Source organism: Portunus trituberculatus, chromosome 16 (assembly GCF_017591435.1).
Source record: "Portunus trituberculatus isolate SZX2019 chromosome 16, ASM1759143v1, whole genome shotgun sequence".
Lineage (NCBI taxonomy): Eukaryota > Metazoa > Arthropoda > Malacostraca > Decapoda > Portunidae > Portunus > Portunus trituberculatus.
Window position 1 is genome coordinate 3,628,913 of NC_059270.1, and position 12,641 is coordinate 3,641,553.

The 12,641-nt window shown below is 34.4% G+C and overlaps 1 protein-coding gene across 13 annotated transcripts in view; it reads left to right on the forward strand.

Moving 5' to 3' along the window:
* Positions 1-12,641, forward strand: part of LOC123504386 (inositol 1,4,5-trisphosphate receptor type 1-like) — a 113,865-nt gene that overhangs the window by 51,434 nt on the left and 49,790 nt on the right. For 10 of the 13 annotated variants that reach the window (XM_045254826.1, XM_045254836.1, XM_045254827.1 and 7 more), the window contains 9 exons: positions 3,714-3,829; positions 4,800-4,969; positions 5,328-5,493; positions 6,431-6,623; positions 7,411-7,538; positions 7,864-7,989; positions 10,288-10,428; positions 10,649-10,849; positions 12,114-12,235. In XM_045254826.1, the coding sequence (XP_045110761.1) occupies positions 3,714-3,829; positions 4,800-4,969; positions 5,328-5,493; positions 6,431-6,623; positions 7,411-7,538; positions 7,864-7,989; positions 10,288-10,428; positions 10,649-10,849; positions 12,114-12,235 (1,363 nt within the window). Of the gene's footprint in view, positions 1-3,650; positions 3,830-4,799; positions 4,970-5,327; positions 5,494-6,430; positions 6,624-7,410; positions 7,539-7,863; positions 7,990-10,287; positions 10,429-10,648; positions 10,850-12,113; positions 12,236-12,641 lie in introns of all 13 variants that reach the window. The other 3 variants (XM_045254835.1, XM_045254833.1, XM_045254838.1) reach the window with 1 other exon arrangement.

The following is a 12,641-nucleotide window of genomic DNA, read 5'->3' on the forward strand; positions in this document are numbered from 1 at the left end:
AAACTGAAAAAGCTGTAAAAACCTATGGTGGACACATTTTTTATTCTCGTAGCCATTGTACAAACACTGTAATCATTCAGATGGAAAGATACCTGGCTCAATATATATGTGATATAAATATGGGCAAAATATTAGGAAAATATTGAAAAATTAGGCAGCCACCATATTCAATTTTTCCCATAGGAATAATACTTCCAATTTTGCAATTTCCAAATTTACGATTCACAATGCCACCCCATTTCTCGCAAATTTGGAGTAAGCACTGTATATATATATATATATATATATATATATATATATATATATATATATATATATATATATATATATATATATACATATATATATATATGTGTGTGTATATAATAATTTTTATTTATTTATAGAAAACCTGCTTCTAGTCTATAGGTTTTTATTATTATTTATTTATTTATTTATTATGTATTTTTTTATTTTGTTTATTTATTTATTTATTTATTATTTTTTTTTTTTTATTTTTTTTTTACATTAAAACCTTGGTGTAATATTCAAGTGCAGTGACTTTGCTTGTAATGATATGCATAGTACAGTGGTCTCATACTGTGTTCTCTGTTTCCTAATGGAAATTTATCCTTTAAAAACTTATATTTTTATATGCACTCCAGTTATTATTGTCCATATAGGTTTTTCTACTCATCTACTATATTTGTTTTCAAGAATCTTGCTTGGAATTTATGCAAGGGTTTGAATACAAGAATATAATGAGAGAATCTCTAGGTCTTGTTCATTCACTTTGCTTTTATTTTTTTGCTCCTCCATTTGCCCCATTCTATGGTGTTACTGTATCACTTGTAGCACCACACAGGAAAGTAATTCATTCATCGATAAAATATGCCAAAGCTTTGATAAATATTTGATAAATATCCTCAATATTGGTATCTTTTTCATCAGTAATTTCTCTGGCTGGGATCTGTAATTTTTCCTCTATGATAGTATTGAATATCCATTATCATGCGATCATAGATGGAGTCCCATTTTCACATATACAATAGAGCAGAAAAATTTAGGCCATAACTCTGAGAGGTAATGTTATTGTACATACAAATGCTGACAGTGTATTTCCTCAAAATTTCAGGCATCAAAATCACATTTGATATGAATAATCTTCAGTACAATTCTCTTATAAATTATGAATTATACAATCCTTTTGCAGTTTTCCAAACTATTTGTACATCATATCAGTCTGTCAATCCTTTCATAGCTGTTTTATTATCATTGGAATTACCGTTTCATATGAAATCAAATAAATACCACTAAATTAATTTTCAAAAATATGCTTAAGAAATATAAAAGTATTTAAATTTCACATGAATGTGATAGAACCAAGGAATGTAAGACTACTGTACTTGTATTTTATAGTTCACACATGAATCAGAATGTAATGCTTATCAGACATAATATATAACAAAAAGATGAATAATTTTCAGGATATTTTGCAACTGCAAGTGAAGTCAGTAATAGATTTTCCATATGTGATATTGCATCAGAGGGTTTTAGTGTACACTCAAGATAGAGCTCCTTTATGATAGTGGCCTTCTATGAAATGCTTCTTACACCTAGTTTTCTGCAGGTTCACATATCCCCTACAGATGTATTGTAGACAAAGGTGTGTTCTATGTATGTAACTCTTCTCGAGGTATCTGCCCATGCTTGTTCCTGCTTGAGGTGACCAAATGTACCTTCAAGTTTGAAGCACCAGCCATTATCTGATTTTATTGTTTCAACTATATCTTTTGTTATTTTATATTATTTTGTATGCTTTTTATTAACATTTTCCTTTTCTTTTCTTCTCTCTCAACCCATCCTGAACCTCACATTCTTCCTCTCCCCATCTCTCTCTGTCTCTTTTTTTCTGCTTTGGTCACACATGATGCTCCTCCATATACTTCTGTATGCATATCATATTTCTCTCTCTCTCTCTCTCTCTCTCTCTCTCTCTCTCTCTCTCTCTCTCTCTCTCTCTCTCTCTCTCTCTCTCTCTCTCTCTCTCTCTCTCTCTCTCTCTCTCTCTCTCTCTGCTTTTATTATGCTATGCACTGCATGGCTTTTCCTCCTTTTTATCTCTTCTTTTTCATGGTGTGCATGTTGTTTTGGGAAATGTACAATGTGTGGTTGCATGTTGTTGCTTATGGTGCTGTCATGGCTGTTACTGTTGCTGCTGCTGCTGTTGCTGCAATTGTTGTTGTTTGTTTGATGGGCTGACTTTTGCTTGGATGTTATGAATTAAAAATATTTGTGTGGTGGCAAACAAATCTATTCCATTGAATACATTTGGAAACAAAATGGGTATTTGAAATACTTGCCCACCCCCCCACCTCCCATCTACAACCTGGGACAAACTCTGTGGCCCTTTTTGTCCTCTTCTTCCTTCTATGTCCTGTATCCTTCTTGAAATGGTCTTCTCTTCCCATTGTCATTTGTGTATATCTTGCTCTCAACTAATCATTATTCATCTATTTTACTCTGTATCTCTTCTGTCATGGTTTCTCATGTTTTTGTCATTTTCTTTTGCATTTTTATCTAAAATATAATCTTTTGTTCATTGTTTCACCTTTATCTACTCACACTTTATTTGCTGTTTTCTCTCTCTCTCTCTCTCTCTCTCTCTCTCTCTCTCTCTCTCTCTCTCTCTCTCTCTCTCTCTCTCTCTCTCTCTCTCTCTCTCTCTCTCTCTCTCTCTCTCTCTCTCTCTCTCTCTCTCTCTTCTTACTTGAAATATATTCCTTCTTAAATTTTTGCTACAATGATTCTGCTCTAATTTATTGATTATAATGTTGGGTTTATTTTCAATTGCATGTTTTCTCTGACCTTTTTTGTCTTTTAATTATGTTACTCAATTTTTGTTCCTTTGTATGGTCTGTGATTTCCTTGCATTCATGACTTACATTTTTATTTATGTGGCAATTTGTCATTATTACTGTTTTATTGCATTTGCCTGCTCTCTTTCTGTAATTTCCGTATATGCTTTCCATTTTTTTTTTTTTTTTTTTTTTTTTTTTTTTTTTTTTTTTTACTTATTTTTTTCTATTTCGTGGACCTATTTGCCATTTTCAATTTTTTTTTACTTTTCTTTCTGCTCTTGGTTATCTTCTCTTAATTTCGTGTTCCTTTTTATCTTTTGTGATTTGTTTATCTTTTCACTTCTTTTCTTATTTTATCTCAAATTTTTCTTTACCAATATGATCATCTTGTTTTCATCTCCATTTTTTTTAACTACTGTCATATCTTAACTAACACTCATTCTACTGAACTCTTTCTTAAATTTTTTTATGTACTAATTACCTCATGAACTTGTAATTTATTATGGTTACTCTTTCATACATTCTTTTCTTTGGTCTATTAACCATTTTTCTTCTTCATTTACCTTGTAATACTTTCTTCTGTTGCTCATGATTGGCAATCTTTACACATTCATATATATATATATATTTTTTTTCTATTATTTCATGTGTATATTGTTTCCTTCATCATTGTAAATTCTTTTTTGCTTTTCAATTTTCTTCATTCATAATTCTATTTCCTCATTTTCATTGTGGCTGTGTCCTTCCTTCTGTGTCTTTGTCCATTCTTCCTGTTCCTTTGCCCCCTCGCCCCCAATCCTCACCTCACAGCTAAAGGGGGGGTGATCAAGAGCCTGGAAGACATGGGTGCAGTAGTAACCACCCTGGCTCTAGGGACTACACGATGCATGGGACCACACCGTGCCAGCCCGAAGAAGAAGTCCAGCACAACTGAGAAGGAGGATACTCTAGTCATGGACACAAAGCTCAAAATCATAGAGATATTAGAGGTAAGACTGACACCACTGCTAATTTTTTTCTTATCTCTAAAATTAACTTTTCAGTTGATTTTTTGTTGAATATCCAAGGACATGATATTTCTTGGCATACTCATCCTTCACCTCAATTCTGACTACATTATGCTGAATATTAATCTTCTCTTCAGTAACATCTATGTCCTTTTTGACCTTAACCCTTGGAAGATAATTACAAGGATTACAATGATTCTAGTATGATGAGCTGGAAACTTGAATTGCTGTACTGGGAAATATATGCACTGCACCATAACCTAACCTAACCTAACCTAAATATATATCTTCTCCTTTTGTATAAATATTGATGAGCAGTCACTAGGTGTGTAAAAGGAGACAGAACAAAGAAAACCATTGTTTGCTGTTTTGGAAAGTGGTGTCACTGTATGTCCACTTGCTAAGAAAAAAAAAGAAATTTGCCTTCAGTTTTACATTAGTTTTTTTTATGAATATATGCACAAATTTTATGTAGTTTTGCAGATAAACACCGACTATGCAGACATATATATCTGTGATTTTTTTAATTAGCTCTAAATATCAAGAGAGTATATTAGTGGGAGGCTTCTTTTTGTTGTTGTTATCATTATTTATTTTATTTTATTTCTCATTTTTTCTATTTATTTTTTATATGTATAAGATATATATAATATAGTACTTCATGATTACAGTCTTGCAAGATCGGAGGCAATAATACCTTCTTATAGTTAACACTATTGAATGAAATTGGATTTAGAGTTGAATGAAGGATCTCTAACCTTAGGAATAGAGACAGTAAAAAGTATGTAAATTACATCATATCATAAGGTTCTGTGGTTCAAAAAATGTTCTCAGTGAATGCAGACATACAACAGGAGTTACCAATAATCTTGAATGGAGTTTTGCTTGCTATTATATGATTTATCTTCATGTTTAACTTGCTTGACATTAAATTTTTTGCCTTTTTGTACAGTTCATCCTTGATGTGCGTCTGGATTACCGCATCAGCTGTCTCCTCTCCATCTTCAAAAAGGAATCTGATGAAAATCCAAGTTGCCTCACAGGGGATGGAATCACTCAGGGACTGAAAAACAAAAACTTGGAAAACATTTGGTCCCAGGCACAAAGCATCTTTGATGAAACGTGAGTTGAAATTTCTACATTTCTATTCAAATGGTGGCATTGAATTGATATATATCTGGATGTCCATAAATGTAGTACATGTAAAATCTTTTCTGATATTACATGGGGAAATAATGAGAGATTGGCAGATCCCATCATAGATCAAGGAGCATATTCAGGTTGAAGATTTCAAGAGTTAATAAGGTAGAACATTTCACATGTAGAACTGGTAATATATGGACAATTAGAGGAACAGAATAGTACTAGCAGTGTGTTGGTTAGACATTTAATTCAGATTTTTAGTATCTCCTAATTCATTGTTTTCAAAAGGGAAGTAAGATATGACATTCACAGAATATGAAATTTATATTGTGATCAGGGAGGAGAACTGCAATTTAGACCTGGATGGAGAGGGTGGCAAGAAGTTTCTGCGAGTGCTGCTTCACCTCACCATGCACGAATACCCTCCCCTTGTGTCCCGCTCCCTCCAGCTCCTTTTCCGTCACTTCTCACAGCGGCAGGAAGTGCTGCAGAACTTCAAGCAGGTGGGTCTTAGCTGAGTTTGTGTGACAGTAGTAAGAGAAACACTCACTTATTACTCCTATTTGTGCATCAGATACTCGGTTAAACAGTAACAATACCATGGAGTGATAGAATAAGAAATAAGATGGTAAGAGGAAGAACTGGAGTTTTGATTGAGTTTGCTGGACAGGCAGATCATTGCGAGGCCTGAATTGGAGACTTTCCTATCATGCAAACAAAAATAGACATTATCATGAAAATTTTTAATCTAAACTTGGAACTATATCATGAGTGTGAAAGTTGAAATGTGAAGTATTAGCACACAAATTATGATTTGTGCGCCACTCTGGTGTGTTTTAATACTTCACATTCAAACTTTCACATTCATGATGTACTTCCAAGTTTAGATTTGAATTTTTTGTGATGTGATTTTTTGTCTGCATGATAAGAACAAAACAACACTTGCTGCCACCGCGTCCAGCTGCCGCTTCCACCATCAAAGTGTTTTTAGAGAATTTTAATGTGATTTGATTGATTCCAACCTATTTTGCAATGTACATTTCCTGATTTAATGCTTCCCCACCCAAAAATCCTGACTAACCACAGGTCTTTCAAGATCATTGCAAATGAGAGGCAGGCATAAGTTGGAATTAAAAAGTCATAACTTGAAAAATATTAATTTGTGACAAATTATGTATACCATCAATCAATTCACTACATTTCTCACCAGAAGAACATGAGTAATATCACAGATTCCATGGTTAGGTGAAACTGCAGATTGACCATCAACTTTTGTCCTATTTCCTAAAGGCACACAAGAATTTAGCTTACAAATCAAAGGAAAGGGAAAAAATTAAGGTCATTCACAGTCAACTGTCAAATGTCATGTTTTTTTTATCCTCTAAGAAATATTTAAATGAAATGCCTTATTTCTCCAAATCCATTATATCTTCCTTTCAGGTTCAACTTCTAGTCCAGGATGGTGATGTGGAGTCCTACAAGCAGATTAAGGGTGACCTGGATGATCTTAGAAACCTTGTTGAAAAATCTGAGCTGTGGGTGTACAAATCCCGTAATACAGATGAGGATTCCACTGGTGGGACATCAAAGAAGAAAAAGAAGAAAAACAAGGATGGTGATGATGATGATGATGGTAAGTGGACACACTCATTTTAAGAATACCTTACTGTACTTTTCTAGTGTTCACATTGACATGATTTACAAAAATGTTTTGCTCATGTAGAAAAAGAAGTAAAAAAAAGATAACTTGATTTTTGTGAGATCCAAGATTATGGGAAAAATTTTCATTGCAATATGAGCATGGTACTAAATGCAGTACTATATAGGATCATATTGATCTCAATTGTTTTGTTTTGTATCTGTATCTGCAAACTACTTAGATCTATTAATTAAAGCTTGGTTACAAACAATTTTTAATAAGAAAATTTTGCACTACTTGTTTACTTTTTCCACAAATTACTGGTGAATAATCTTACTTCAATGTGGGATTCATCTCTTTCAATTTTATTAACATCATTTTCTTTTTCTTGGTTTATTTATACCTCTTTTGAATTATTTGTGTCTTCCTTACATCTCTCCTCAAATGTATGACCTAGTTACCTGCTACTGGATGATAAAGACTGATCCAGGTTAACAAAAGTATGAAAATGATCCCTAACCTTCTTGTGGATCACTCTCTGAAGACATTTCACACTAGTTGGTCTGACAAATTTGAATCCTTCTACTTTTATACATTTGGATGATAACTTTCATTCCTTTCAAACATCTCTATTATTGGCTCAACAAGTACAGACTTCTTTCCTTTATCCCACAGTCCCAAACATTTTTGTCATCTTATATCTGACAGTTAAGTTATGCATGTCTCCATTGTATTATTACAAGTACACTATCTAAACACAAAATAAATTATTCATCACCAGGAGACAGCAAGCCCAAAAAACATGCCCCAAAACTGTCAGCACAAGACAAACAAGAGTCTGCCATTGATCTTGGTCTTGGGCCTCCACTGGAACCTGAGCAAGCAGATAACTACAAGCGAATCCAGCAGGTAAGCTTGCATGGATACAGATTACAGGGCAGCTGAGAAAGACTTTGATATCTATAACGAATGGATGATTGGGACTAGTTGGAAATAGGAAGGGGGAGTAGCTGTCAGTATTCTAATGAAATTTCCAATAGAAATGTAATCATTGTATTAAGATCTTATTATGGTTTGGGTTATTCAGTACCTATATTAACATGAAGAGTATAACCACTCTTATCCTAATGTATAACTTCTTTCACAAGTTTACTTTCTTATTCCATTCATTAAGTAATTTGTATCAGGAGCAAAGCTAGATAGAAGTATGACTACATATGTACTTCTTTCTCAGATACTGGTGCGCATGAACAAGCTATGTGTGACCCAATCCAGTCATGGCAACCTTACACCTCGGAGAAATGAGCAGCGTCTCCTCCGCAACATGGGTATACACTCCGTGGTGCTTGAACTCCTTCAGGTACAGTCTCTGCTATCATACTCAGCTGTGGATTTAGTGACGTGGTTATTGCTTCTCTTTATTAGTATTAATATTTTGTTCATTATGATACATACATAAACACACACACACACACACACACACACACACACACACACACACACACACACACACACACACACACACACACACACACAGATGGAATTCAATGTGGACAAAAGCCATGTCATGGAAATGGGAAAGAGTGAAAGACGACCAGTGGGAATCTATAAGATGGGAGATGGAGTAGAACTGGAGAAAGTAAAAAAGGAAAAGGATTTTGAAGTGATGATGGAAGAAAATAATCTACCAGCAAGCCATATTGATAGAATTTTCAGAGAGACATACAATTTGCCAAGGAATATTGGAATAGCATTTCACTACATGGACAAAGAAATGATGAAGAAACTGATAAGTACTATAATAAGACCCAGATTGGAATATGCAGGAGTAGTGTGGATCCCTCACAAAAAGAAACACATAAGGAAGCTGGAGAGACTACAAAAATTGGCTACAAGAAAGGTCTCAGAACTTGAAGGGATGACATATGAGGAGAGACTAAAAGCTATGGATCTTCCAACATTGGAGCAGAGAAGGGAGAGAGGGGATCTCATACAAGTTTATAAATTGATAAAACGAAATGGACCAAGTGGACAATGAGTATCTGATCCTGAGAGAAGAATATGCCAGTCGAAGCACAAGATTACATAGTAAGAAGCTGAGGAAGGGAAGATGTGTAAGAGATATTAAAAAGTATAGTTTCCCGCAAAGATGTATTGAGACGTGGAACAGTTTGAATGAAGAAGTAGTGTCTGCAACGAGTGTGCATACTTTTAAAGTAAGATTGGATAAGTGTAGATATGGAACATGAAGCCCAGGCCCTGTAAAACTACAACTAGTTAAATACACACACACACACACACACACACACACACACACACACACACACACACACACACACACACACACACACACACACACACACACACACACACACACACACACACACACACACACACACACTATATATATATATATATATATATATATATATATATATATATATATATATATATATATATATATATATATATATATATATATATATATATTGGTGGATAAGATGACTTTTGGATAATATGACACAAAAAAATTTATTGTGGATTTAATGGGTTCAGATGGTATCGGTAATACAAAACAACACCCAAACTACCAAACCATCTGTGGTGAAGTTAAAGTTGGTGAGCACCAATAACTGAGATGGTGATATGGTAGTACAATGAATAAAATACCTTAAATGTGTTACCAATAATTAAGTACCATCATCTTTATGTGTAACACTAGACCTTAAAGAATTTTTTTCACCAGATGTTTTTGTATATTTTCATAAAAAAGGATGGATGGACAAAGATGGTGTGAAATTGTATGCATTACAATTCCTAAACATAAACAAACCCTTGCCTTGTGCTGCCTGTATTTGTTGGGCAGTCAGCCTTAATCTTCACCTATATATCATGTTTTCTTTAGTTAGTTACACTGACATTCTTGATTTCTTTCGGAGTATATGGATTTCATCTATACAACACTGCAAGCTGGAGAGATTCATCTTCTCCTAAGTTTGCCTTCTTGTGCTGCTTAGATTGGGGGTCCATGCCTTGAAGACCTTTAGCTTTCCTTAACTTTGGGAAAACTGGGGAATATTTGCACAGCCTTTTGCTTTGTCCAGTCATTCATGTACAGTGCCAGCATAGGCTTGTAGTTGTCATTACTACATTTAATTTATTGTGAATAAGTTTCAATACATTTTCTCAAAATTAATTTCTTTATTTGTTATGTCTAACTTCCTCAAAAGTAATATAAAGTTGCTTATTGACTGGTATTTTGCATGAAATTTTAAAGTTATTTTATATATTAGACATATAAGGCAGCCCATTTTTTTATGTCTTTTTAGGATGATTCAAATGTCATTTTATTCACTGAAATGTATAGTATGTGTGTATGCAGTAAACCCTCAATATAATGAACCTGAGTTTACTGTATATTGGATATAACAAATCTTTTGAAGCTAATGAACATTCATTTTATTTATGAGCAAACTGTTTGTGCTTAAGCAAACAAGAAATGAATGTTTGGATAAAGAGTGGTGGAGGCTGCTCAGTTCTGGCCAGTCTCATGGAAAACGCTCTTGGAGGAACCATGGTGTCATTGTGTGTGTGTCTAGAAAAAGAAATTTTGGTCTAAACATTAACATCAATTTTGTTGTTTCACTTTTGACAACAGATTCCTTACGATCACAAAGAGGACAAGCGCATGAATGAGCTGATTGAGTTGGCGCACCAGTTTCTCCAGAATTTCTGTCTGGGTGACCGTCCCAATCAAGCTCTTCTCTACAAAAGCATTGAGCTTTTCCTCACTCCAGGGGTAAGTCCTTTTTCTTTGCGACCGACTTATTTTAAGGTTCAGAATTTTTATTTTATTTATTTATTTTTTTTTTATTGTTTTTGATATTCTTAACCTCAAAATTCATAATTTGATTGGTTGTGCATAGAAATAAAGTTATGATACTGCCGAATGCAAATTATTTTATTTCTCGGCTTTTTTATGCGATGAAGTTTCCAATTTCATTTTCCCTCCCAAATAGCTCTTAGAAGCAAAGACCATTTGTGCAGTGTTCAAAGACAACTCACATCTTTGTGGAGAGGTGTCAGAACTTGTGATCCAACACTTCATACACTGCATTGAAACTCATGGCCGCCATGTGCAGTACCTCAAGTTTCTTCAGACCATTGTTAAAGCAGAAGGACAATTCCTCCGTCGTAGTCAAGATATGGTGATGCAAGAGGTGAGTTGATCTTCAGAGTGTACCTATTGGAAACTGATTATGTGATATTTTTAAAGACCAATAAATATGTATTAGATGATTTAAATATTATGATTTGAGAAGATGGGATCATCTTTGAATTATTTACCTTTTTCATTACGTATCCAATGTTGCTTACAGAGAGCATTAGCTAAGGCAAAGTATCCACAAGCTCACTCACTCAGAAACATTTTCTTACCACTTTTCATTCATGTTTCTAGGAAGAGGACTAATCCTCACATACAACACCTATTGTTTTCTTTTCCTCGCCATGTAATATAAAAAGCTGTGGCATAGGATGAAAAAATATTCAATAAAATAGGCTCATTGAAAGTTCCAGTCCATAAGATGAGTTTGAAAATAAACTAAAGTTATTGTGTGAAGTGTTTTAAAAGATATTTCCAGATTTTAGTAGTAAGTGGGTGCAAGATTGAAAATACTGGTTAACTTTTGTATTAGGAAGGTAGACAAAATGAAAAAGACTTGTTCCTCAAGGCCGCAGGAGGGGAGAAGACATACACTTGACAAGTTCAGGAGAGCAATTAATGTGAAATTAGTGCCAGAAGATAATGAGAGGTGCATCCTGTGGAAAGATGTGGAAAAGTGCATTATTATATGTAGGAGTGGATAGGACAATGAGTTTGGCATAAAATGTCATTGATGAATAACTGAAAGACAGTGGGTGGCAAGACAGAGACCAAAAGAAAAAAAAGAGTCCTGTTTAGCACAGCAACAATAGAATGGTCTGAAAGGAAACTTAAGGTGAGGTTATAGAGAGAGAAGGATAGGAGCCACAAATGGGTAACTTGGAAATTGAGGTTGTACCATACTCTATCAAATGTTTTCAATGTATCAAATGGATCAGTGAAAGTCACCAAAATCCCTAAAAGAGAATGGCTAAGACTCAGTAAAGGGGGCCAGGCCACTGGTAGAATAGTCACAATGGAACCCTTACATGCAATCAATTACAGTATTGTTTAGGAATCTTCCTATTGAGGATGGATTCAACTTTTCCTTTCTTTTTATTCTACACTCATAAGACATCTTACACTTCACCATCCATATTATTCTCAGCTTTTTCCTTTGTCTCTTGCCTCTCACATCAGATCCAGTTTCCCAGTTCCATTTCTCCACTTATCCTTAGCTGCAAATATAAAAAAAAATAGAATAAACAGGACATATAATTGCACTATTTAAATAACTAAACTTATTTTTAACAACTGGCCTTACTTCTCATCGTTTACAGTTAGTCAGTGCTGGGGAAGATGTGTTGGTGTTCTACAATGAACGTGTGTCCTTCAACACCTTTGTAGAAATGATGAAAGCTGACCGTAACAGGATGGACTTCGATGAGAGTAGTCCTCTTAGGTAAGTAAAAGCAACTTTAACTTTGACCTGGATACCGGTGATGGTTTTGAGTGAAGAGGACTGACTGTTTTTCATCTTTGTGTAAAATTTTCTAGCATTGATATACATGCTGGTGATGTATTAGTTATCTGACATTCTTGAGGCAAAAATGATATGATGATGGATCTTGATTAATTTTCCATAACAAGGCTTCAGGTCCATAAAGCTTAAAGTCCATTTTAGTTCCATGGCCTGTAGGGGAAACAGGATTGATTCTCATTGAATATACTGTATGGTGTGCAGGATTACTGTTGTTTTTCCACCTCATTGTCCAGCAACTGCACTATAATAGCTAGCCCGTGTGCCCTCTCTCATTCCATTGATCAGTCAGGATGTAGACAACCCTCTTGTTTAGCCTGTTGAGACT